The following is a 27,779-nucleotide window of genomic DNA, read 5'->3' as shown; positions in this document are numbered from 1 at the left end:
TATGAATTGATCCATAATCATGTGAGATAGTTTTGGATAGTGTTGGGGAATTCATTTTTTTTTTTTCATGTACATGGTATGTTCAACCATGTGCTCTGTGTAGTTACCTGATGGATCCGCAAGATCCTGATATGAATGATGGGTGAAGTGCCAACTAGTTATTACCACTACAAAGTATCATTCTTGATGTCAGCTCTAATTCCATTTATTAGTTTATTAGTGTAACAACCATATTTTGGATTATATGGTTTTCCAAAATTTTTCCTGTAGCAGTGTTGTGACATTATGCTTTCAGGCAAAGCGAGTGCTGAGAAGAGCTAGAGAGTGGTCTCTCAGCTCCACTTCTCTTTGTTCTATAGTAACTCTAGAAACATCATGTGAAGACGTGGTACTAGGTCACTTGGGCACCACAATGCCACAAACTAAATGAGATTTATATTTTTTTCTCTCCATTTCCTTCCCCTATTTGTAGCTTGTTGGGTAACAAAGAAGAAAGGGAAAGGGAAAGGGAGAGGAGAGAGGAAGAAAGAAAAATCTACTTTTAGTCATTTTTTTATCAATTTCTCTAGTTAGGAAAAGTCTTATGATCATTGTAAGTAGCCCATGTCCCATTTTAATTTTCAATGATTTTGAGTTTGCTAATTTAAGTTTTCTCAAAAGTGATAAAATTATATTTTCTCATGATTTGTTGAGTTTTTATCATATAACTTTTTATACATGATAGATATGATTGATATAGATATTATGATTATAATATTATGAAATTTCAATTGGTATATTGATTGTTATGATTTTCTAAGTGATTTTACTAGATTATTGAAATATATGCAAGAAAGAAATGACAGCTTAATTTGATTTATAGGGCATATGTGCATTGTAGTATATTAGAATTTTGGTATATAACTAATTAGAATATTGGTATGTACTTTATAATAGTGAATTAGCATTTTATATGATTATTAAATTTCTTATAAAAAGTCATTGCATGTAAGGAAGCCTAACTGTTAACACTAAAATTAATATGGGTTGACTCTTAAAAATTAATACCTTGCAAAGCAAGGTAGGTTCTCAAAATTTTTTAAGATTATTTGTGGTGTTATCTCGATTGTAATTTTTAATTGATGATTGATTACGCCAACGGATAAAGAGTGATGAATTTTTATAGATTATTGAAAGTCACCTATAATGATAAGTAGCTTAATGGATAAATAATAAAATTGATAGATGACACAAGAAAAGATGGAAATAACACATTAATATTATATATCATGCCTTGTTGAATTACATGATATTGATGCTTACATTGATAGTATACAAAATAACCAATAATTGATTCATGCATTTCTCATTCTTGTCCATGCATATATAATTTAATTGACACATAATATACTGATGTGATACCTATACGTTTATGATTCATCTCACTGATAGAATTGCAATATTGAATGATTACAATATTGACATGTTATTTCTTATGTTGTTTCCTACTATATTGATTATTTGATTATTGACCCATTTACTTTCTCACACATATTATTGATATGATATATGGATTTCAGCATAATGATTCTAACTTTTCATTACTGATCATATTGATTTGTACTCTTTATAATTGAAAATATATTTTATTGAAAGCTATGGATTTCATTAATTAAGATGAGCATGCATATTGATTTCTTGAACATTACATTGAAAGCTTTAAAGTTTGGGTTTGTACTGGGCTTAATATGTAATAACCCATATTTTTTTTTTGGAGTCATTATAAGTCCAAATTATAAATCATCTTTGGTATAGCATTTAGACTGTAATACTTTAATCACATGATTTTTTTTCATAATTTTTGGCACTCACAAAAATCCTTAAGAAATTGATATATGTGGGTATAAGTAGGGATTTTGGGACGGCCAGATATCTATTTTACAAATCAATTTCACAATTATTTTGTAAATAAAATGATTTATTTTATGAATATTTTTTTGTGATTTTAAAATTCTCAACAAAATTTATATGAATCTTATATTATAAAATTAATTAAATTAAATAAGTATATTAAAATTTTATTATAAATATCTTAAACTATTATATAAATTTTATGAATCTTTTTCTTTTCTTATAAATTTAGCTAATAGAGAGTGGTTTAATGAAATGAGAGGGATATTTGATGAGTCATAAAATATAACATGAGATTTGAAGGCCGTAGACTGATTTTCATCTGTCTATGCTATTGGGAGATTTTTTTTCATCTCGCTATAAGCAATCATTACACCCTATTTCTATTTTCAATGATTTTATATTTTTTGATAAAATTTATATTTTTGTTATAAAAAATGATGAAAATTTTGTATTGCTAAAACTTTCACCATATACCTTTTTATATATTATAGAGATAGAGATTATGAATATTTTGATTATTTATTTGACATTTTACCAGGTAATTTTGAAAATATAGCATTTTGTTTCTTCTCAAAAATTTATTTTGATATCTAAAAAATATTATTTAATTCAACTAAAGGTTTAGAATATTATTTTATATAAAATTTGATAATTTGGTTAAATTCTAAAAATTTAAACTTTTGCTTAGTATATTTTTTGTTGTCTACCATTAATATATTTTATTACTTTCTGAGTTAAACTTAATTATATTTTATTTTGTATAGTACATTAGAAATAAATGTAGATATATGATTGAGATTAGTGTAATAGTATTATGATAATAATATGTGTGTAAAAGATAAGTAAGGATTGATTGACTTATTGGTTGGAGACTAGTTGACCTGTACAGGATAATCAGCCAAAGGGATTTCCTTTAAATTCTATAGTTTATTCTTATCCACTACTAATTCACATGATACACTGATTAGGAGTTATAAGGATATTCTTACAGTAATGATGGGCAAAGAGTGATGGCTCTATTTAATGAGCTAATAGTTATTGATATTGACAATGATACTAAAAAATACTGTATAGCTAGAATTCTACTTGTTTGATGTGACTACTAAAATAAATATTATTGAAGCATTATTCATATTATTAATTAGTTTATTATTCACACTGTTATTGATTTATTGATATAAAAAGTACGATATATTCATTAAGCATGTGATATATAAGATATATTGAGCATGCAATTAAGATATTGATTTAATACTAATATAGAATAACTGGATAACATATTTACATTCCTATATAATTTTTAACATTGATTTGATTTTAACAATCTTTACTAATATTTTTATTTGATGGTTAATCTGATTTTTATATTAATTGGTACTATATATATGACGATTGCTTTATAAATTTAACACTCATATTGGTTCACTACTTTACTGATTTCTATATCATAGTATTTTATTGTTTATAGATTCTACTACTATTGTATATTAATTTTATTATTTCTACACTGATTTAATCATTATATGAATACTACTGCTATGATTTTATCCCTGAAATACATATTACTACTTTATCGTGCTATAAATTTAATTGTAAGTTTTAGTGACCAATTAGGCTTTTTAACTCATTATATATGGTTAAATAATTTTAGGTCAAGGTAAGGAGTAGAAGTGAGAGATAGATCAGGATTCCTCTTGTTCTATTTTTTTTTTTTACTTTAGTTATTATTTTGTACTCAGGATAGAGTAGTTATGACATGAATGTATAGAACCTAAGTAATGTATATAATTTTTGAAAATTGAATATAGATGCATATATTGATGTTTTGATCTATTATTTTATTTTTATTATTGTTAATATTGATAAAAAAAATACTTGTGATAGATTATTTATTATAATGATCTCCTTACTATTATAAATAAGATTTTAATGAAAGAATATAGTGAAAGATTTTTGACATATATTATGTTACCCATATCTTTTTGCTTTAGTCATGGATGTTCTTACTAGAAAATTGCAAGAGGGTGTACCTTGGTGTATGCTTTTTGTTGATGATATTCTTCTTGTTGATAAGACTAGAGAAGGAGTTGAAGGTAAACTTGAATTATGGAGGTCAACCTTAGAGTCTAAAGGTTTTCGCTTCATTATATCTAAAACTGAATATATAGAGTGTAATTTTAGTAGCAATAGACCTAATCATGAGACTGTGACTTTGGGCAATCAAGTCATTAATAAGAGTACATGTTTTAGATATCTTGGATCTATTGTTCAGAGTGATGGAAAAATATATGGGGATATTATCAGTAGAATTCAAGTTGGATGGTTGAAGTGGAGTGATGTATCGGGCTTGTTGTGCAATAGAAAATCCCCCCTCAAACTTAAGAGAAAATTTTATAAGACGGTGGTGAGACATGCAATGCTTTATGGTGCTAAATGTTAGACATTAAAAGAGAAGCATAATACTAAGATAATATCACCATCTATTTTGGAAGATAAGATTAGATATAGTTTCCTTAGATGGTTTGGTCACATTAAACAGAGGCCTTCTGATGACTCAATTAGGAAAGTTGAGGTATTAGATTTGACTTATGTTAAGAAAGGTAGATGTATACCTAAAAAGTCTTGGTTAGAAAATATTAAAAATGATCTTTCTTTATTAGATTTAAATGAGAATTTGACTTTTGATAGGACACAATGAAGAAAAAGGATTTATGTAGCTGACCCCACGTAGTGGTACAAATGCTTGATGTTGTTGTTGTTATTGTATTATGTTTAGTTGCGTCTGCTAGATATATTAATTTTATTGATGATTTTATAGGATCTTCGATAGATAATCAAAAGATAAAATAGATATTTCTTTTAATTTAGGTCTTAGGGCATTACAATCAATCTGGTAGCATAACTGATGAATGAAATCCATAGAAAGATCTCTTATATTTGATCTGATGACATTGTCAGACACTTGTAAATATTTTTGAGGTTAAAGTCTTTAAGATTTTAGGGTACAGTTGAGCTTAGAGTCGTAGAAAATTGGTCGATAAGTCTATAAAAGACTTTGTCATTCTAAGAGGAAGGTACCTCTACTATATTTCTATTTAATGGAGAGGCTGAGTGCAAGTGATTGGGCCAATAAAGGGAGAAGTTTCAAGAAAGGTTGAATTCCCTGATCAATTGGGAGGAGTTTAAAAACATCTTTAGATTATGGTTCATACCTCTGTCTACATGGCAACAAATATAGGATACATTTTTTTACATTTGTTTAGGGGAGTCGATATGTGATGCAATATGAGTTAAAGGTCATTATCTTAGCTAGAAACATGTTGCAGTTGGTTAGCAATCCTGATGAGAAGTGTTACAAGTTTTTGAGAGGGCTTCGAGATTATCTAAGGCAGTCATTAGTTGTATTTACATTTCTATTTTTTTAAGTTAGTTGAGAGGGCCCACTTGATTAATAATGATTTGTCAGCAACTTAACAATAGTAGGTTGCTAATAGGAAGATGTTTAGTTATAAGTTTTTTAGTAGTGGATTTTCTAAAATGTGGAGTAGGTTTGGGCTTGGAGACTCTAGGAGAGGCGAACCATCTATTTTAGCTCTTGTTGGTGGCAACATTTTTAATTTTAGAGGTTCTGCTGGTTGGCCACATGTGTGCCGAAGGTTTAGAATGAGACACTTAAGTTAATGCTTTATGATGAAAACTTAATATTTTTTATGTGATCAGACTAAGCACATGGTAGTTTATTTTCCACAAGTATAACCTGATTGACATATTGAGCCAAGGTATGAGAGTTCTATTAGACTGATAGGAGACCAAGGATAGTTCCACCTTGTGTATTTAATGAGGGATCGTCTAGATGAGGTAGTGGTTCTGGTTTTGTGGCAATGAAGCCCTTTGGGAGCTATCATAGAGAGCTTGGTAGTTTAGTTGGCCCACCTCCATAATGGCATGTGTATATAGTTTGACTCAACCTAAGGCTCAGGATGCTCCACATTTTTTTTAAAGGTATGAATTATATTTTTGATATGTTCTACTACATTTTATTTGATTCTAGAAACACTCATTCATATATTTTTAATAGTTATTTTAATTTTCTATATTTTTATTTTGTATTATTTCCTTCTTCTTTATCTATTATTTTACTGATTGGGGATGATATTATAACTAGTAGATTATTCTTCTATGATATAGAGATGTATGGTAAGAATTGGAGTTCTAGTATGGCATTATTACCCATTTTTAAATTTGACATTATTTTGGATATAAATTGGTTAAGTTGGTAAGAGCCCAGATTATTTGTTTGAAAAAGATAGTTAATTTATTTCTAGATATTGAGAGATTCTTATTTCAAGGAGGGGAGTCTTATCATATTTAATATATGTTGCACAAGTAAATAAGTTATAGAGGAGATATTATACAATATTTATGGCATATGTTTGAGATAAAAGAAGGGATTCTAGGTCCTTGGAATGTGTTTAAAAAGTGAATGAATTTTTTGATGTGTTTCTCGAGGAGTTTGTAAGTTTACCACCATATAGGGAGATTGATTTTTGTATTGATATATTTTTGGATACTACTCTAACATCCAAGGCTCCATATAGAATGACATCTAAGAAACTTCAAGAGTTAAAGGTACAACTTCATGAGTTAACTAATAGATGTTTCATTTTTCCTAGTGTGTCTCTATGGGAAGAACATTTTCTATTTATAAAGATAAATGTTATATTATGTGCATGTGTATCGCTTACATGGAATTGAATAAGATCATAATAAAAAATAAGTATCATATTCTAAGTATTGATGATTTATTTAATCATCTTGTGGGAGCTTCTGTGTTTTTTTAAAGATTATTCTGAGACCAAGATATTATCAAGGGAAATTAAGAGAGGAAGATGTAATGAAGATTTCATTCAATGCTCAATATGGACATTATGAATTCTTAGTTATACCTTTTGATGAGACCAATGCACATGCAGTCTTTTATGGATCTGATGAACAAAGATTTTAATAAATATCTAGATAAATTTTTGATCATGTTCATAGGTTATATTCTAGTTTATTTATCCTCTAAAGAGGATTATGAAATATATCTAGAGATTATTCTAGATATACTAAGACAATATTAAGTTGTACGTGAAATTATTTAAATATAAATTAGGGCTGAGGACTATCTTATTTTTGGGATATGCGGTGACTAGTAAAGTTACTCTATATATCCCAAAAATGTTTAGGCTATTGCTGATTGGTCAAGGCATACTATGGCATATGAGGTATATAGCTTCTTAGGAATGCCTGGCTATTAGAGAAAGTTTATGAAAGAGTTTTCTTGAATCACTACAACTCTAATGAGATTTATTTAGAACTTAATAACTTTCATTTGGACATCTTATTATGGGGAGAGTTTTAGAGATTAAAGAGTTATTTGTTAGCTGCTCTAATTTTGACCATCCCAATAGGTACAAAGAGATTTTAGGTGTTCAATAATACATCAATAAAAGGATTTGAATGCATTCAGATATAGCACAAAAAATATAGCACATGCTTCCAAAAAGTTGAAGCCACATGAATTATCCAACATATAATTTAGAGCTTGTTAATGTTGTATTTGCTTTGAAGATATGGATGTACTAATTGTACAGAGTCAGGTGCGAGATGTTCACTGATTATCAAAGTTTAAAGTACAAATCTACATTGAAGAATTTGAATCTAAGATAAAGGAGATGACTTGAGCTATTTAAGGATTATAATATGACTATTCATTATTATATTGGCAAAGCAAATATGGTGGTGAATGCTCTGAGTAGGAAGTCATATGGGATGTCAAGTCTTCTTCTTTCCTCTGATGATTTTTTAATTCAATATATTGAGAAGTTAGAATTAAAGGTGATTGCTCTTATTGATCGATATTCAAGTATTTTGATTTAAATGATTTGTCCAACCATCTCTATAAAAAAGATTTAGGAAGCTCAAAAGTCAGATGCAGAATATTTGAAGTTGATTGATCAAATTAAGTTCGGCAAGAAACCTAAACTAGAATTATCTAATTATGGTATCATTCTTTGTAAGGACAAGCTATGGGTTCCTAGTTCTGGACATTTGAAGAAGGAAATTTTACATGAATCGCATTATTTAGGTTATACATCTGAGGAATATCAAAATGTATATTGATCTGAAAGGTGCATTTTAATAGCCTAGATTAAAGAAGTATATAACAAATTTTATTGTCAAATATGAAGAATATCAGCTAGTGAAACTAGAGCATCATTGATCGAGAGGCCTTTTACAACCATTACCTATTCTATAGTGAAAATAAAAAAGAAGTGACAATAAATTTTTTCATGGGATTCCCTATATTAAGGTAGAGACATAATGCTTTCTAGGTTATAGTAGATTGTCTAATGAAGTTTGCATATTTTATTCCCATCTAACAGGTTTATTCAGTTGAAAGATTGACACAAGTTTGTATGAGAGGTTGTAAAATTGAATGGAATACCAAAGGTAATAATCTCTGATAGAGATGATAGATTTACTTCCAAGTTGTTAACAGGCACTCAACAAGGTTTGGGCACTAAATTAAACTTCATTATAACTTTTTATTCGTACATGATGGACAGTCTAAAAGAATTATTCAAGTACTAGATGTTCTTTTAAGGCTTTATATTTTAGACTTAAGTGGAAGCTAGGAAGATCTTATTTCTCTAATTGAATTCCTACAAGAAATATTTCTAGTCAAGTATAAAGGCGCCATTAAGAAGCTCTATACCATAGGAAATATAGAACCCCACTATCTCGGACATAGGTGGGAGAAAGAAGTTTGATTGGGCCAGCCATAATTGATAATGTTTTTGAAAGAATCCATCTGATCATAGATAAATTGAAAGTAATACAGGACATGCATAAAATAGTACTATGATGCAGAACACTAAATTGTGGAATTCCAAGTTGGAATTTTTTGTATATATAAAGATTATATCAATGAAAGGTATCAAGAGATTTGGAAAGCAAGGAAAGTCGATTACAAGGTTGGGCCATTTGAAATAATTAAAAGGATAAAGAGACCTGCTTATAAGTTATAGTTACTAGAGTATATGTCTGATATTCACAACATATTTCATGTGTCATATCTAACAAACTGAGTATATAATGCTAGAGATCGAGCATTTGAAGATGAAGTTGAAGAGCAACTAAATTTAAATTATAAAGAAGAACAAAAAAATATTTTAGCATATGATGCTAAAAGATTAAGGAATGAACATATTCTTGTGGTTAAGGTGCAATAAAAGCACATAATTGAACAAGAAGCCATTTAGGATCATATGTAAAGTTTTATAAATTACATCAAATGCTAGGAATACTTAGGTCTGCCACGTTTGTGGTATGTGCAACTTAATACTCAAAATCTATCAAAATAATGTGCCTTCCATAAATATCATAACCATGACACAAAGGAATTTATACTTCTCCATAGCATAATTGAGGAATTCATCAATATAGGCAAGTTCAAATAATTCTTACATGTCAATCATGAGTGGCAACTAGAAAGCAAAGACGGAAGAAGAGGAGGGACTACCTCTATCTCAAGTTATCCAGACAAAATGAATCATTCTATAGAAATGTTCACCACTAAAATATTTTGTTAGTTTTTCTTCTTTTTTTTATATATAGAAATATTGATGAAAAAAAATGAATATAATGTGGGATTAATTAATTCATACTAAGGGAACTATAATACCCAAAATGTTAAGGAAAATAGGTAAGGGATTGTTGTAAATTGATCTTGAACTGTTGTAATTTATTGTTTGGCTACTATAATTACTAAAAGCAGCTGATGTGTGTAGTTTTTCTTCATTCCTCTCACTCATAAATCTTTCTATTCACTGGAAATGGCTGAAGGAAACTTGTAGAGCGGCTAAAATATGCTATAGGGATGTCAATATTTGACACGATTAAAAAATTTGACTCAAACCCAACCTGAAAATTTCGGGTTAGGGTCAACCCGAACCCAAAATGGGTTAGGTTTCGATTCAAAAAATCTCCCAGTTTCAAAAACTAGTTTGGGTTCTGGTTGACAAAATAACCCAATCCCGTTTTGACCCAAAAACTAGATATTGACCCATTTTGACCCGCTTTTGACTAAAAAATAAAAAATTGACCCTTTTTTGACTAGAAAACTAGTAATTTTTGGTCAGTTTCAGGTCATTTTGGTCATGTCGGGTTGACCCAGACTAAAAGCTAGTTAGGTTCGGGTCCAAAAAATTGACCCGTTTTCCGAAACGAATCGAGTTCAAGTTGACCCGAATAATACCGGGTCAGTTTCGGGTTCGTCCCAAACCCGACCCGTGACTCGAATTTGACACCCCTAAGTTGCTACAACTTATTTAAGAAATCATGTAATGAAAATAGAGAGAAGGTTTAACATTTATAGAAATTTGTGATGCTGAAATTGAGGGGTGAGTTAGTGTTCTTAGCTAAAATGGATGTCTTAAATAGGGATGTTTGGGCATTACAAAATGTTCCAGTTTTTAATAAATTTTCAAATTACCCCTTGAAAGAGACATTGAATTTAGCATAGAACTGCTACCAGGAACATCAGCAATCTAAAAATCTCCTTACAGGATGACCCAAAAAGAATTGTAGGAGTTAAAATCTCAATAACATGAATTGATGGATAAGGGATTTATCAGGAATAGATGATAAGGGATTTATCGTGCTATTTGATCCACCTGAGAGCTCTCTAGATGAACTTTGGTTCATTTTGTAGGGTTTGAACTAATCGTACTAGATGATTTATAATTATATAGGGTGATCTTCAACGATATTGAACTAATCATATATGATCATATTGTATGATCATAAAATTTAAAATTGAAAATTAGGGCTTTTATAGCCTTTTTTATACTCTTTTGTGACTTGAGAGAACAAGTTTTTTGGCATTTAGAGACATCTTCCTTATATGAGTGAGCTTGGAGAGAGTTCACAAAGAAAAAAGAGAGAGGAGGCGAGGTTGAGAGAGGGAGAAGTATCAAGAGAGTGTGAGGGGATTCACACGATTGATCTTGCTTGCCTGTACTTTAGGTCCTCCGATTTTATTTATGTACGTGGACCTCTTGGAGAAGAGCTCTAGGAAGGAGAGTCTTTAAAGCTAAATATTCTTGCTAGGCTTGGAAGTGAAATGAGAGATGAACAACTTCATCGAGATTGAAGGCAAAATAAGGGATCAACATCTTTATCGGGCTTGAGGGCAAAAGGAGGGACGATAGTTCTGCTGGGTCGTGGAGGAGATTCGTCGGGTTTGAAGAGTTTGTAAAGGTAATTCTCTACATAGTTAAGGGAGAATGGCTTCTCCGTCTAGTTGTGTTGAAAGAGAGACATGTATAGCGCAATACCCAAAGAGGAGATGTAATAGCTCATGCTCTTAAGTATTGAGATATTGTTCACTTTGGCTAACGTGCCTCGCATTTTTGTCATGTTTGTCTAATGTTTGGAATTTCATTTAAGAAACTCCGTAGTTAAGCATGCTCATTCCAAAGAAATTCTTGGATGGGTGACCTCCTTTGAAGTTACACCAATGGGATAAAACCATAATGCACTTATGCCAAAGAAGATAATATCTCGACAGTTAAGAGTTTGAGCTATTACATGATGACCTTTGGGGAGTGGATGTAGGTCAGTTTGGCCGAACTAGAAAACCAAGTTTTCATATTCTTACCTTTCGTAGTTTACTTTTTGTGCAATTTACTTTTAATGTACTATAGTGTTATCATGATTATCTTTGTGAAAGATGCATTTGGTGATTAATCGTTAGTTGAATTTTGTTTTGAAATAAGATATATATATATATAATATATGTTCTCTAAATCATTTTAATAACTTTAATGCTTCCACATATCAAGTTTGTTTCTAAACAAATGTTTTTCAAAATATCAAAAAGTTTTTTAAATAACCAATTCACCTCACTCTTGGTGTGCCATAAGCACTTTCAATTGGTATCACAGCAGTTTGAGAGAGTTTAAATAATTTTCCGTGCAAAGCAAAGAGCTCCAAAGTAAGGTGTGGCCTATCCAAAATGATGACTTCTCTATGATTACGTAAAAAAATAGGTTGAAAAAGACATGATAGTTAGATAACCTATTTGCTCAATTTTGATTAATTGTTCATGTGGTTCTCAATTATTATATACATGATAATTTTCTTATTACAATATACTTAATAAATCTTTTGAAAGTTTATTCAAAATATATTAATAAGTCATCTACTAGGAATTCACTCGACTCATTTCTCATTTGGCTCATCTCTATCTATTTAAACAATGCTAAAAAAATAGCTAATTAAGAAGATAAAAACTTCAATGAAAGGAAATTTCATTTATAGCCTAAAAATTTACAACTCTCCCAAAGAAGAAAAATGATTATAAGTCTAAATTATCATGAGCTCTCCTTCAACACATCTTGATTTCTTGTCTTATGATATAATTTTTTCTTGATTTTTGTTCTGAATTTCACCCTTGTATTCAATTAAATGGACAAAACTTGTTAATTTTGGCTATCTTTCAAGTTTGTAAACTCGACTAGACCTTATCCTCTCCCAATTGCTTTAGATGCTCCTCTAATTTGGCACTCCTTATTTGAAGATAATATTAACATAAACATATAAGCATAAAAAAAACATAAAAATAAAGATAATTTGAGGATAACATAAAAAATATTATACAATACTTTGAGAGGGATCGTCCATTTAGACATACCAATGCCTTCCATTTCATCATAAATAACAATAATTTCAACAATATTTTGCTAAATTAGAAGGATTAAGCCAAATGATTGTTATTATCTAACTTCTAACTTATTTATTGTCCAATGTAAGGACTCTTGTCTCTCTGATTATTTAGTTGTCGATCAAATCGTGATCACACTAACATCTATTATTGTCTAATAACAACTTTAAAGTTTTAAATTTTTTGTAATACCAATATATGAGACATCTTTCATTATTCATATTTATGATATTGTATTAATATTTTTCTTATTTATTTAGAAGAACACATTTTATAATACTTCACTCACTATAATGATCTATTTCAATTAAGGCTTCATTTTAAGGCATCTTTTTTACTGTTTTTTAAAACAGTTTTTTAATGCTAAAATTAAAAGCTGATTTAAAAATCAATAATAAGGCTGTCTCAAACGAAGTCTAAATTATACTTTTTTATTTCATATATACTCCACTCCTAATTTGTTTATAGGTGCAAATATATATATATATATATATAAAATGTTAAATTATAATTATCATCACAATTATTTTTAGCATGCAAAATTTTAAAATAAAAAAGATTAATAATTTATTATTTTAAAAACAAAAAAAGTTAGCACCATACAAAATTTTACAATATTCAATGCATACACCCATTTTTTCGAAATTACCATGCTTTCAACGTGAGCCGGAACTTGTTAATCGCCCGATCAACCGTTCTTCGTCGTTTTCTCCTATAAAGCGTCGTTACTTCCCTTCGGCATATTCCATTCGTCTTTGGCTTCCCTATCTTCTTGTTCACAGGTTGTTCGCTCGCCTCATTCATATTCCTCCTCTCTTTCTCTCTCTCTCCAAACGCCGATGGCGGAAGCGAACGGGAAGGCGGTGGATCTGAAAACCAACTTCCTGCAGATCTACTCCCGGCTCAAATCCGACATCCTCGATGATCCAGCCTTCAGCTTCACCGAAGATTCTCGGCAATGGATCGATAGGGTATGATCGGTTGATTCTAGTCTGTATTCCTTCTGCATCCCAATTTTCAACAGCCAGAATGCTGATCCCTTGCTCTAGCTTTTGTTTCTCCTGGTTTGCTTTTTATCGTTGATTACATCGACGAGGCGGTTTTTCAGCACGTCGCTTGTGCAACATTTGATAACTTTCGTTGTTAGGGATATAGTTGAGGTCTTATTATTAGCGTGCTATGGTTTCATTAAATGAAAAGGTTGATTTGTTGTTTTGAAAAGAACTTGGCATTTGTGTGGCTACTTTTTGCAATGTTCTTTCAATCTCACCATAAAATTGCAAGTTTTGAAAATAACCAAAAAAAGATTAAATTTCTATGCTTAATTTTGGGTTAGAGTTCATCTTGTTTCTGTCTTGTTTGAAATGTAGTGATAATTTTGGGAAATGATCCAGAAGAACCGTAAGGATATGTAAAGGCATATGCAATATGATAATTTGATTTTAGATAACTTTCAACGTCATGCCTCATCATTGTTCGGTAAACTCTTCGCTTTTTTTGGCTTGGTGGAACCACAGTGTATGTTTTAGGCTAGGATGGGGGCTATTAATATGTCACTTTCTGGAAGTAGCTAGAGAATCAGTTTTCTTTTGTTTTGGAAAAGGTAAGCGAATTTACAATTCCGTTTCCACTTAGTGATGCGTCATAGAGAAAGAGAAACCACTACTGTAATCAAAGTATGGAACGAATGTTCTCAACAAAGTGCTTTAAAATGATGTAATTATTGTCGATTCATGGAATCTTTCTAGAAACTTTTTGAGAAAGTTTCGTAGTTTACCAAAGCAATGAAACTTGAAGGATACAAGATGCTATTTTTATATTAAAAAATATTGATTTTTTATTTCTTGATGGGGTGGGGTGGGAGGGGGTCGGGTTGTGTGCATGTGTGTTGTTGGATTTTAAAACAAACTAAAGCAAGCTTCAGGGGAATATTCTTTTCTGAACACAGAGATATATATTTTATTCTTATTGTTTGACCCGGATGCAATGTTTGAATCTAGAAGTTAGGGAAAACATAGATGTGTTTGTTGGAAGAGAAAAATAATATACTTTATAGTTGAAGTTTGGAGTTGCGTTTAGTGATAAAAATGTTGATGGCTTTCAAATAGTTTAGGTTCTCTTAAGTTCGTCATATCAGTACCTTGTGGCCGAGATGGGAATTGGAAGTTGTTTTCATGATAAGGATTAAATGCGGTTGTTATCCTTCAAATAAATATTGGATTAGTAAGGTTGAATTTCATTTTTCCCTTTGCACATGACTTGTTTTGGTGATTATTCTTTTCAAAATGTTTACTTGCCAAGTATATTGATTTGTCTGAATATATCAATTATTCATCATCTACTACAATCCTTATTGACCCATCATTCTTTTTGCAACAGATGCTGGACTACAATGTACCAGGAGGTGAGGAGTTTGCTTTGAAATTAATCTATATATGAATATGTTAAGCTGGAATTTTGTTCTGTAAGGATTAGCTTATTTTCTTAGAAACATTCATAAAAAATGTTTTGGTCCTAGCAAGTTTAACTTTGTCCTGCATATGCTGGTGAAGAGAATCAGAAACTGCGTACTAAAAAATGTTTCATTTTACTCCAGGGAAGCTCAACCGTGGTATCTCCGTTGTTGATAGCTATGAAATTCTTAAAGAAGGCCAACTCAGCGATGATGAGTTTTTTTGTGCAGGTGTACTTGGTTGGTGTGTTGAATGGGTAAGCAAATTGATTGCTTATTATTGAACTAGTCTTTTTCGAGTTAATATTCTATAATGTGAATTGCCTTTTTATGTTGGATTGTTTTCTGTGTACTTTTCAAAAATAGCTTCAGGCATATTTTCTTGTTCTTGATGATATAATGGACAATTCTCACACCAGGCGTGGTCAGCCTTGCTGGTTTAGATTACCTAAGGTATGCCAACCATTCATTATTTATTTCTTTTCTCCATCTTCGTTCCTAAATTTAAATGTATCTGTTTCTTAAATTTTGCTTTTTGCTTATTATCAAGTCACCGTATATTCAATAATTGATTATCCTTATATTTACACTATCAAAGTTGTACCATACATTTGAGATTTGACAAATAGTACCAAAGTACAATTATACATGAGTAGGAATCTTCCATCTAAGCTCAGTCTAGAACTTTTTAGTAGATTTTGTCACATGATTTCTTATTTTAATGCACCAATATATTCCTTTATTTTGATTGCATAATTTATTTTCACTTTTTAAAATATCCTTATTCTATCTCTCCGTTTTTTCTTCTGCCCTATTTCATTTTTGGCTGATCAATACTTTACCATTTCTCAATTGCTCTTTGGATTCATTAAGGCTTAAAGATGTTAATGGTGATCAGCTGGCTTTTGTAAGCACAAAATTTGGCTTCTTTTGAAAGTTGATATGACACAATTTTGTTAGAGCTGTTGCTACATATGATCCACTCGTTCGGCGTGGAAATTCCCAAATTTCCCTAGTAGTAGAGTATTTTATCTTCCAAAATTTTTAACATTTGAGCCCCCCCAAATTTTCATCTTATTGATGTGTGATGTAGGACTCTCTAATCCCATATGCAACTAGAGTTAATCAAAATTCTGTTGTTGTTGTTTTATGAGTATGAATTATTGAATCTCTAGATACATTTATTCTTGTTGAACAGAAAATACTTGAAATGACTCAACTTTAGATGAGACTAATAACTATGGAAATCATGGGAATTACCATGGATTTTAAGCTGTATTAAAACATAAACTAATAAATAAGTGGCTTTAATCTCTTAGGGCTTAAACCGTAACGAGAATTTGAGAGAATATGAGGAGAGCTTATAATGAAGTAAGATGAACTCCAAGGATAGGCTACTTGTTTGTCATCACTTTGGGTGCCAGCTAAAAGCTTTAATCATCATATACTTTAGGTTTTGTGTATTACAATTTTGAGCAAATCTTGCCTAATCTGAAGATCGGATTAAAGGCTTAAAGCCATTTGTATTGATCTCACTCTGAGCTAGGACTTAGTTATAGGTTGGCAATTTGACTTAGGGTCCATTTGGGATGACTGCAGCATTTTGTAATGTAATTCTAAAGCTGCGTGGAGAAAGTAACTTTTTTTAAAGTTGTTGTAGTAAACAACTTCCTAACATAATTTTTTTTAAAATCAGTGAAAAAGCAGTGACCAAATAAAAATTGTGGTTGTGGTCTGAAAAATAAAGCAATAAGAAAGCTGTCGCAAAGAAAGCCTTAATATTGCCTCATAACTTTATTCCAAGCTTATAAAGTTAACCAATTCAATTTTCAATCGTTAGGATGAACCCAGGTTTCAGTACGTACACATATAGATGTACAAATAATATAGGCAAAAGTTACAGATAATTTTAACTGGGTCTTGCTCATTAATCTTAATTCTAGTGGAATGCCAATCTGAATTTTTGGCAAATTTTCAATCTTGGAAACAAATTCTCAGTCTTAATTTATTAAATAATGACATTATTTTTAGACCCTTCTTGTTGTATGTCATGCTGCTTGAATTTCATGGAGGTTTTGTTGCTAGGATTATGAAAATTTCAAAGCTAATGTATCGAGGGATTAAGTGCATGATTGAATAGTGTTTTTAGTAAGAAACTGAGAAAAAAAAATATTGAGTGTAAATTGTAAAGTTGTGAACTTTTTTAGATGCACATATGCGGAAGGAAAAATAACAAAAAATAGAGAGCAAGAATGGAAGAAATAACAAAAAATAGAGAGCAAGAATGGAAGAAATAACAAAAATATACGTAGTGCCTACTTTATAATAGCTTTATAAAAATTTCAAGCTACTAGGTGTTGAGTGACGGAATTATCTTGTTAAGAAACAAATCATGATATTGATATTAAAATGAATTTGAATGTTTGCTTGCTATCAAATTTCTTCGAGCTTCAATACAATAGTCAGGTTATTATAAGCTTCCGAATTTATTAAAGCATTACTCGAAACCCCAGGCAGAATCTCTTTATGATCTCAAACTACTGGTCCAGTTCATATAAGTAAATTTCTTTTGAGCAATTCATAAACACTGTAGCTTTTGTTAAGTTTTATACATGCTTATAATGCTCTATGCTACTGTGGTATTAACATGCACCTCAGTAGAAAGGCCAATAGCTTCAAAAATTAGGTACCTTTATATGATGAGGCTAGCGGAGATATTCTTGTTAGTGCAAGTACTTTCATCCCATTATCATTTTATCCTAAGTTTTGGAGGAATCTAGCTTTCCATAATCTACAAATGATTTTTGTTGACAGATATCGACTTGTAGTATAGCACCAAATCTAATCAATTTACAGAAGTTATGCATTTCCCAAGGTTCAATTGATTACAAAGATAGGCCAAATCATGCAAGCCCAAGGGATGACACAAAAATGCTGTAGCACAATGACTTCTAAGAGATTACATATAACAACATGTCTAAAAAAAATAGAAGATGGTTTAACTAAGTTTATCTGATTCAATAGGTAACAAAAAAAAAAAATCTAATATTGAAAACGTAGTTAGCATGCGAAGAATCACATCCTTTTTAAAAAATCAAGATGAAAGAACAAAGATGTTTACCATCTTCATAATTTCATAATAATTTGGAGAATACTAAACATAAGTTAATGAAACCACTCTACATTGTTCAACCAAAAACAATGCTGGTCAAACAATGTAGTTCTCAACTTGATGGGATAGATTCAATAGATTCTCAAAAATCTGAGGGAGCCATCCAATAAGAAATTGATGCAGCTAAGCTGCACGTGTTTAGGAACTTAGACTCTCACTAAAGATGTGATATAGGACTGCAATGCTTGCAATGTTTTATTAAGAGCTTGCACAACTTATTGATTAGAGAAATAACAAATAGAACTATTAGCAAATAAAACGTTGAATCAAAACGTAAGAGCGGTCACTTTCGTTTAGGCTAAGTTGCATATCAAGAGATTTGAGCCATCAAAATATCGTAGGAAAACAATATTATGCAAAATAGTAGCTTTCAACGAAAATCTCTAATCTAACAATAAGATTTAGAAAACAATGAAGTGCACTCAAGTCCCTACGTTTACTAAGCTCGGCAGAATCGAGCAAACGTGTCATTCATGACTACAATCAAATCACAAGAAAGGATTAGACTTAAGAAATACGAGAAAAGGAAAAATTAGAAAACCTTCGTCAATGATCGGTTGCAATCCTCCACTCGATGATCTCAAATTGTTCTTCAATAACTTCAACCAAGGTGTCCAAGATGCGTTCTATGCAGTCCTCAACCGTATGGTCGATTCTCGGGTTGACGTCGAAGAAGGTTGAATGGAGAATGTGCACGAAGCCGTGTTCGTCGTAGGCAATTCCGTAGTCAGTGTCGGGATCGGCCATTCATGGATGTTAGATGGCGACTTCTTCCAAAGATTGCTAGTAATCTTGAACTCCGTTGAAGAGAAAGAAGTTTCTCTTCAACTTGAAGTTGTGGTGACAAGGTGTCGCCGGCCAAGGGATGAAGGCTTAGGGAGAAGTTAGATTCAGATTTTGTGGAGGAAGAGGTGCCAATCAATCCTCTAATTAATCCTCATGCATGGAATTAATTAAGAGGAGATGAAGAGAGGTAGGGGGCGGCAGTATAAGAGGAAACTAGGGGTATTTATTTCCAAATCACAATGCTTGCTTTAGGAAAGAAAATAAGGGTGTGTGGGGGTTAAGAGATTTCGGCCAAGGAGGATTGGGAGATTTGGAAATCTTTCCAAGATAGAAAAGGTGGCTTTAGGAAACAAATCCAAGGGAGTTTAATGAGGAGGGGCCGGCGGCATGATGGGGTTAGGGGAATTAAATGCTAGGTTTCATGCTTGCTTAATTTAGGTTTAGGAATTAGGAAAGTGTTTAAACAAATCCAATTTGAATTTGAAATTCAAATAGATTTAATTTAGGAACTTTCCTAAAATAGATGTGGGTAATTTAGAAAAGATTTTAAATTTCAAATTGTTTGAATTTGAATTCCAAAATCTGTCCAAATTAGGCAAGGGAAAGGGGAGAAGGGGAAGGGCTTGGGGAAGGAAGGGACCGTGGGATGTGTTGTTGGCCGGTGGTGGTGGAGGGAAGTTAAGTGACCAACGACAAGGCTTGGGAGAACCTTGGCCGATGGCTAGAGGATGGAAGAAGGGGTTAATGAGAAGACAAGATAATGAACCACAAACCCGACAGTCTTCAAGGTTTGTGGGTGATCCGATCTCCCTCTCCTAGGGATTCCTCCCTCAAACGCTTATACGATCTCACAAAGAAATCACATGGGAAGAAAATTTATCGTTCATTAATTAACTTGCAAAGAAGAACAAGAGGGCTATAAATAGCCTCTTACAATGACTCAAACATAAAGGACGACAATGCCCCTAGGCCTTACATACAACATCTCTTAATAAAAGTGTAGAACGGGAAACTAATAAAGCAAATACAATACGACATAATAAATAAGAAATACATAAAACAAATCAAAAGTACAATGACTCAATCGTGGTTGTAAATCAACGGCCACGTCTCTAATAAGCCTTCCATGATCTGATGTCTCCATCATTCTCCCGGGGTGGGAGAAAGCTCGACTCCGTCGAGTAAGTGTCTCTGGTGCTCTCGTAGATCTCTAATGCATCTGGGTCAATCTGCTACAACTCCTCGCGGTCCAATCAAGTATCGTCCGACTCGGGCTTTCCTTTCCATCAAATCAAGTACCTCCTTCCACCTTATCTTGTGCATATGATATCATCACTCAGGATCGAGTCCACCTTTTCTGCCATGGGTGATTTGGGAATAGTTGGTAGTGGAGAAAAGGGGAAGGGCTTCGGGAAGGAAGGGACCGTGGGATGTGGTGTTAGCCGGTGGTGGTGGGGGGAAGTTAAGTGACCGACAACAAGGCTTGGGAGAACCTTGGCCGGCTGCTAGAGGATGGAAGAAGGGGTTAATGAGAAGACAAGATAATGAACCACGAACCCGACCGTCTCCAAGGTTGCTGGGTGATCCGATCTCCCTCTCCTAGGGATTCCTCCCTCAAACGCTCAAACGCTCAAACGCTCAAACGATCTCACAAAGAAATCACAAGGGAAGAAAATTTATCGTTCATTCATTAACTCGCAAAGAAGAACAAGAGGGCTATACATAGCCTCTTACAATGACTCAAACATAAAGGACGACAATGCCCCTAGGCCTTATATACAACATCCCTTAATAAAAGTGTACCATGGGAAACTAAAAATGCAAATACAATATAACATAATAAATAAGAAAATACATAAAACAAATAAAAAATACAATGACTCAATCGTGGTCGTAGATCGATGACCACATCTCTGATAAACCTTCCATGATCTGATGTCCCCATCATTCTCCCGGGGTGGGAGAAAGCTCGACTCCGTCGAGTAAGTGTCTCTGGTGCTCTCGTAGATCTCTAATGCATCTGGGTCAATCTGTTGCAATTCCTCGCGGTCTAACCAAGTATCATCCGACTCTGACTTTCCTTTCCACCTGATCAAGTACCTCCTTCATCCACCTTCCCTTGTGGATATGATATCATCACTCAGGATTGAGTCCACCTTTTCTTCCATAGGTGATTTGGGAATAGTTGATAGTGGAGGTAGGTTTGGGTTCTCACATGGTAGGGTCACACAAGGCTGTTGTATGAGTGGATTTGGTGGGTTAAAATCAGGACCTTCTTATGCAACTAGATATTCTATGTTAAAAGAGGGATTGATGTTGAATTATGCAGGCAGATATACTACATAAGCTTTATCATTGATTTTCTTAAGTATTTTGAAAGGTTCAGCACTCTTAGCATGCAGCTTCTTAACTATTCCCTGCGGGAACCGTTCCGGACGAATCCGCACCATCACGGAGTCACCAACCTCAAAAGTTTTAAATCATCGTTTTAAATCCGCATATAGTTTGTAATCATTATTGCTCTTTTAAATTTGTTGTGCAATTTCTTTATGAAGTTCATGCAAATGGGATGCAAATGCTAATGTAGACTCAGAAATTCTATACCTAGAACACATGTGTATAAGGTCTAGCGATTGTCTAGGTTTGAACTCGTATATAATTTCAAAAGGACTTAGGCCCATGGTTCGGTTAATAGAATTATTATAAGCAAACTCAGCAGTAGGCAAAATGGAATCCCAGTCCTTAATGTGCTTGTCAACCAAAGACCGCAATAGATTACCCAAACTCCTATTAACTATCTCGGTCTGGCCATCTGTCTGTGGGTGAAAGGCCATGGAAAATTGCAATTTAGTGCCCATTTTCATCCACATGATTTTTCAAAAATAGCTAGTGAATTTCACATCCCGATCTGCTACAATGGTTTTGGGTAAATCATGTAAACGGACGAACTCATTGAAATATAACTTCGTAATGTGAGAGGTGTCGGATGTTTTGAAGCAAAGAAGAAAATGAGTCATTTTGGAAAACCGATCAACTACAACACAATTGCTGTCATTCCTACGGAGTGTCTTGGGCAGACTTAAGATAAAATCCATGCTAACATCCTGCTAAGGACAACTAGGGACAGGAAGAGGGGTGTACAGACCCATGTTTTGCTTACGTTGCTTGGCCAGTTGGCAGGTGTGACACTGACTGATCATTCGACCGACATCGCTCTTCAAGTTGGGCCAATAAAAGCGATACTTCACGGATTCGATAATTTTGTCCCAACCGAAGTGCCAGCGAGGCCTCCGGCGTAGAGTTCCCAGATAAGAAATTCCCTAAGGGAGGTGCTAGGGATACAAAGCCTTTGGGCTTTGAAAAGATAACCATCCTCCTATAGGAAATTGTCCACAAGGCGTGTGCTTCCTGTGGACAAGAGAGTATGTCTCCTTGAAGTCAGGGCATTCCAAATAGTCCCTCTTATTTGGTCAAATCCCACAACTTCTACTCTCATCTCAGTAGTAGTCATCATACGACGACTGAGAGCATCGACCGCTTTATTTTCAACTCCCGCCTTATGTCTAAGGGTATAAGTGTACTCTCGAAGGAACTCGACCCATCGACCGTGGCATGCATTTAATTTCTTTTAGTAGTTGATATAACGCAGAGCTTCGTGATCCGATAAAATGACAAACTCTTGCGGGAGCAAGTAGTGTCGCCAATAATGAAGAGATTGGATCACAGCGTAAAACTCTGTCGTATGTGGAATAACGCTGCCGAATATCATTAAGTTTTTCACTGAAATAGGCTACTGGGTGATTTTCCTGGGAGAGGACTCCTCCAATCCGACCCCCGAAGTGTCGCAGGTTACTTCGAAGACTTTGGAGAAATCAGGAAGTCTCATCACTGGGGCTTCCACCATCTTTTGCTTGATCTCATCAAAAGCTCTGCTGGCCGCTGGGGTCTAGTGGAAATCACCCTTCTTTAAGCAATCAGTGATAGGAGATATGATAGTGCTAAAATTTTGAATAATTTCCTATAGAAGGTAGCTAATCCGTGGAAGCTGCGGACTTCATGGATGTTCTGAGGGATATACCATTCAACAATAACCCTCACCTTATTGGCTGCGGAAACCCCTTGGGCTGAAACTATAAAGCCCAAAAAGATGATGCGATCTACAAGGAATGTACATTTCTTAGGATTTGCATAAAGTTGCTTTTTCCTTAAGATCTCACAAACTTGTCTTAAGTGGTTCAAGTGCTAGCTAATTGACTGTCTGTAAATAAGAATGTCGTCAAAGTAGACAACGACAAAGTTTCTCATAAATGGGCGCAACACTTGAGTCATGATACTCATAAAGGTACTTGAGGCGTTACTTAACCCGAAAGGCATGACTAACCACTCGTAGAGATCATCCTTGGTCTTGAAGGCAGTTTTCCACTCATCTCCAGGTCGGATCCGAATCTGGTGGTACCCACTCTTGAGATCAATTTTGAAAAATAGGGTGGCACCCGTCATCATATCGAGCATATCGTCCAGCCTTGGAATAGGGAAATGATATTTGACGGTGATCTTGTTAATAGCTCGGCTATCAACACTTATTCTCCAAAATCCGTCCTTCTTCGGTGTAAGAAGAGCCGATACTGTGCAAGGACTAAGACTCTCCTTAATAAAATCTCGCTGCAGTAACTCATCAACCTGCTTCTTAAGCTCGACATTTTTCATAGGGTTCATGCGATAGTGTGGCAGGTTCTGGAGGGAGGCTCTAGGGATGAAGTCTAGGTATGATGAATGTCTCTAAGTGGAGATAACTAATCTTGAAGATCATCGGGAAAGACATCAACATACTGTCCTGAATGGGTTGGACTTCCTGAGGGATAGGTTCGTCAGATTCGACGGGAATCTCACAACCCACTAAGGCGTATAGAGGTGCGCCTTGAGCAACCTCAGCGTCCAAAACCTTGGCGGTAACACGGCTCAGCCCTTTCTTGGACTTAATGGGGTTGGATTTCGCTTATTATCTCTTCTGATAATAATGTAAGTATTATTTAGTAAGAAAATATTCTTTTTTATAAATGAATGTCAGATACTTTTTTGGGGTATACCAATTCCATGTTTAATAATAATAAAAGTTAATATACTATTCATAAATGCTTCAGGCATTTGTTTTGGTCATGCATAAAGTTTTTTTTTTTTTAATTCTTTTATTATACTGAGGCTCTGTCGCGATTGATGGAGTGCGATGTTATTTGTACTTCATGTGAAAAGAAACTATTGATGGTTTAATCCTAAGCGTTTCCTAGGTTGGTATTATTGCTGCAAATGATGGGATTATACTTCGTAACCACATCCCTAGGATTCTCAATCGTCATTTCAGGGATAAAACTTACTATGTTCATCTACTAGACCTGTTCAACGAGGTAAAATTTTCCCAAAATATTTGCTTATAGTTTATTTTATTGTATTTTTTTGTGCAAGAAGTGACATATTTTACTTGTTTTCTATAGGTCGAATTCCAGACAGCTTCAGGTCAGATGCTGGATCTGATTACTACTCATGAAGGAGAGAAGGATCTCTCCAAATATAAAATGCCTGTGTATGTGATGAAAAATGCTACTCTTTTTCCAAAATGAATCCGAACAACTAAGCTCTTCATTCATTACACATGAAGTTTGTACCTCATGAATATTAACAGATTGACATTTCCAAAAAAAAAATTTTTTTGCCTGAAGAGTAATATTAAAGTGCTTACATTTGTTTCTGATATTGTGTTATTGAACCATAATGCAGGTACAATCGCATTGTTCAGTACAAGACAGCATATTATTCATTTTATCTTCCTGTGAGTATAAATGAGTATGGCGTCATACCCATGCCATTGTAACTAGCTTGATAATGCCCATCACCTGTTTATTTTCTGGTGCTGATATATTTTTATTCCACAACATGAATCTTTTATTAAATCGAATGTATGGATAGCTGCTGAAATTTAACTTAATATTAGTTTTTTAAGATGGAAGGTTTCATTCAAATTTTGCTATTACCTTTATTCACATGTTGGGCAAGGATTGTTGACACAATAGTTCACTTAAGCAGACAAGAATCACTGAAGTTACTATTAGGACTCATAGCTCTTTGGTTTTATGTGGATTTCAATACATATCATCCACGTCCAGTTTAAGATATATGCAGAGCGTAATAAGAAATTGATGATTAGCTTCATTTAGAAAGCAAGTAATCTTTTTGTAGGTTTATATGTAAGTACTGCCTTTCTAGGGTTCATAGTTGTAATTCTTTGTAGGTGCACATTTCAGTTAGAGATATTCAAGCCGTATCTTTTTTTCCAATTTTAAATTTAATGCTTGTAAACTATTGAAGGTTTATACCATAGTGGTACTATGGTGGCATAGCTTCATTTAATGGTACTGCTTTAAAAAGTTTTGGTGCCCCAATTTGGTTATGTAATCCCATGGCTTAGCGTCTCTGCTTGGTCGGCTGAGGCTATTAATGGTAGTTCTTAATTTTCATTTAGCTGTTTGTAATTCGTCTTAAATCATTTTTTGATCTCTTCAAGCATGTCTTTCTGTGGTTAAGATGTCTATTTTCTCTTATTTATCCATACTAGTTTCCGTTTCTTGCTTTACAAAACTAACTTTATGCTAATCCTAACATTTGTAAGGTTGCATGTGCCTTGTTAATGGCTGGTGAAACTTTGGACAATTATGTTGATGCCAAAAGAGTTCTTGTGGAGATGGGAACGTACTTTCAAGTACAGGTAAAGATATTTTATGCAAGAGAAGCCAGCAATTTCTGCATCGTGTACTCAATGTTTACTTTCATATTGTTTCCTTTCAGGATGACTACTTAGACTGCTTTGGTGATCCTGAATTCATTGGAAAGGTAAGTGTTCTTTATTTTGATGATTCTATTTTGTGAAATATCAGGCCCATTTTCTTAACATAATGAAAATTGCATCCATGATTTGGATATTTGTATTACGCATTGGCAGATTGGAACTGACATTGAAGATTTTAAATGCTCTTGGCTTGTTGTAAAAGCACTTGAAATAGCCGATGAAAACCAACTGAAAATTTTGGAAGTAAGTGCAGTGCTATTATTTCGCTGTTTTCTAATCAAATACATAATTTAATGTTTTTTCTGTTTCTCCAGGAGAACTATGGCAAGTCTGATCCAGCTTGTGTAACAAAAGTCAAATCCCTTTATAATGACCTCAATCTACGGGTTTGCTTCATACTATGCAGTGATTCGGCTTTACCCGTCTGAACTTATACACATATACTGCAATATATTTTTAAACTACCAAACTTTTTTTAATGATTTTCTTTGAAAATTTTGATGATCATTGCCTTAAAAGTTTTTAATCAACATACACAAACCCTGCACATATTGGGGTCAGCTTTGCATACCTTCTGAAGTTCATTTTTGTATATCTTTAACACTACATGAAAATAAAGCTAAAACTAAACTCCTTCCAATGGTCAAAATCTATAATCTCATCTTTTACTTAAACCCTTGGATTTCGGACCTCAAAATGATTCTTCTTAGGTATCATTTGCAGAAGTTGGGGCTATAATGTGGAGTTTCTTAATCATTTCCTCTAATCTCCATTTTGAAGAACTGTAAAAAGGATGCATAAGATAGCAGTGCAGCAGGGTATTCGAATTATTATTATTTTTTCTTGGAGCTCAGCCTTTCTCTTATACTTTTCAATTAATTCACTAAAAATCTAGAATTAGTATTACATATATAGACTTCCAAACAATGAAATTTTCTCTAAGTTATCATTATCGTTTCTTTTTAGTGATTCATCAGTGGCTTCCTTTGATTTTCACTAGTAAACGTGCTCATGTGAAGCAATCCCTGATTTTTCTCTTTTTTTATTCGCTTTTCTCCGGCCTCAGGCGATATTTTCCGAGTACGAGCGGACGAGCTACGAGCAGCTAATCTCTGCCATAGAAGCTCAGCCAAGCAAACAAGTTCAGGAGGTACTCAAGTCTTTCCTGCATAAGATCTACAAAAGGCAGAAGTAGAATTCTATATGCCTGCTCGTTAAAGATAATAGTGCTCCAGCTACGCAAAACCATCTCACTTTATTCTTGTTTTTAGGCTTTCATTGTCTTTTTTCATCTATGTTTAGGCTTTTGTTTGGGATGGTTTTTGCACTGCCTCTTAAAACAATTTTTTAGTATAAAAATTAAAATTTTTGTACTAAAAAATTACTTTAAAAAACAGTAAGAAAGTCGTCCCAAATGAAATCTTAATATCTTAGAAGTCTCCGATGAGACACTAGAATTTTATTTGTATCATTATGTATTCCCCTCATACATTCGTTTGTATAATTTTATCTTTAGATCCCTGGTTTGATTTTTGGACAATCTTCCATGTATAAATATTTTCTTCTAGTTGATGGGTTGTTTCAGAGTTAATTTGCCTTCTTTTTACTTTTTTTTTTTGGGAAATTTTGGGACACTAAGCCCATTCATTGCATAAAAAGATTACAAGTAAGTAAATAAGCAAATTATAATCCAACAATCTCAAGAACAAAAAGAGATTATAGATTCTAAAGAAAAGGAAAATACATTCAAAAATGAAATGAATGACTAAAAGGCTAAAAGCCGTGGACTCAGAATAAGCTCATAATCTCGAAAGGGTCAAAAATTTGATAGGGTCATAGAATGAGCATAGCCTCTGGTTGCCCAGAA

The 27,779-nt window shown here is 33.2% G+C and overlaps 1 protein-coding gene across 1 annotated transcript; it reads left to right on the top strand.

The window, feature by feature from the left end:
- The first annotated feature begins 13,401 nt into the window (after positions 1–13,401).
- Positions 13,402–27,503, top strand: LOC110096432 (farnesyl diphosphate synthase 1). Its single transcript, XM_020822385.2, has 12 exons — positions 13,402–13,635; positions 15,044–15,068; positions 15,261–15,373; positions 15,483–15,569; positions 24,360–24,476; positions 24,564–24,652; positions 24,847–24,898; positions 25,736–25,831; positions 25,912–25,956; positions 26,066–26,155; positions 26,227–26,298; positions 26,979–27,503. The coding sequence occupies exons 1-12, from the start codon at positions 13,504–13,506 to the stop codon at positions 27,105–27,107; spliced, it is 1,047 nt and encodes a 348-aa protein (XP_020678044.1). The 5' UTR covers positions 13,402–13,503; the 3' UTR covers positions 27,108–27,503.
- Positions 27,504–27,779: the final 276 nt, after the last annotated feature.

Source organism: Dendrobium catenatum, unplaced genomic scaffold, assembly GCF_001605985.2.
Source record: "Dendrobium catenatum unplaced genomic scaffold, ASM160598v2 fragScaff_scaffold_323, whole genome shotgun sequence".
In the NCBI taxonomy this organism is placed as follows: domain Eukaryota; kingdom Viridiplantae; phylum Streptophyta; class Magnoliopsida; order Asparagales; family Orchidaceae; genus Dendrobium; species Dendrobium catenatum.
Note: the sequence above shows the minus strand (reverse complement) of the source record. Positions and strands in the feature narration are given on the sequence as shown.

What these genes read in the sequence shown, in the direction of transcription:
- LOC110096432 (XM_020822385.2), top strand. Translation starts at nt 13,504, where the DNA reads ATGGCGGAAGCGAACGGGAAGGCGGTGGATCTGAAAACCAACTTCCTG. An exon ending in GCTGGTTTAGATTACCTAAG is followed by an intron (nt 15,570 to 24,359) that starts GTATGCCAACCA and finishes AGCGTTTCCTAG; the next exon opens with GTTGGTATTATTGCTGCAAA. An exon ending in TCCAAATATAAAATGCCTGT is followed by an intron (nt 24,653 to 24,846) that starts GTATGTGATGAA and finishes ACCATAATGCAG; the next exon opens with GTACAATCGCATTGTTCAGT.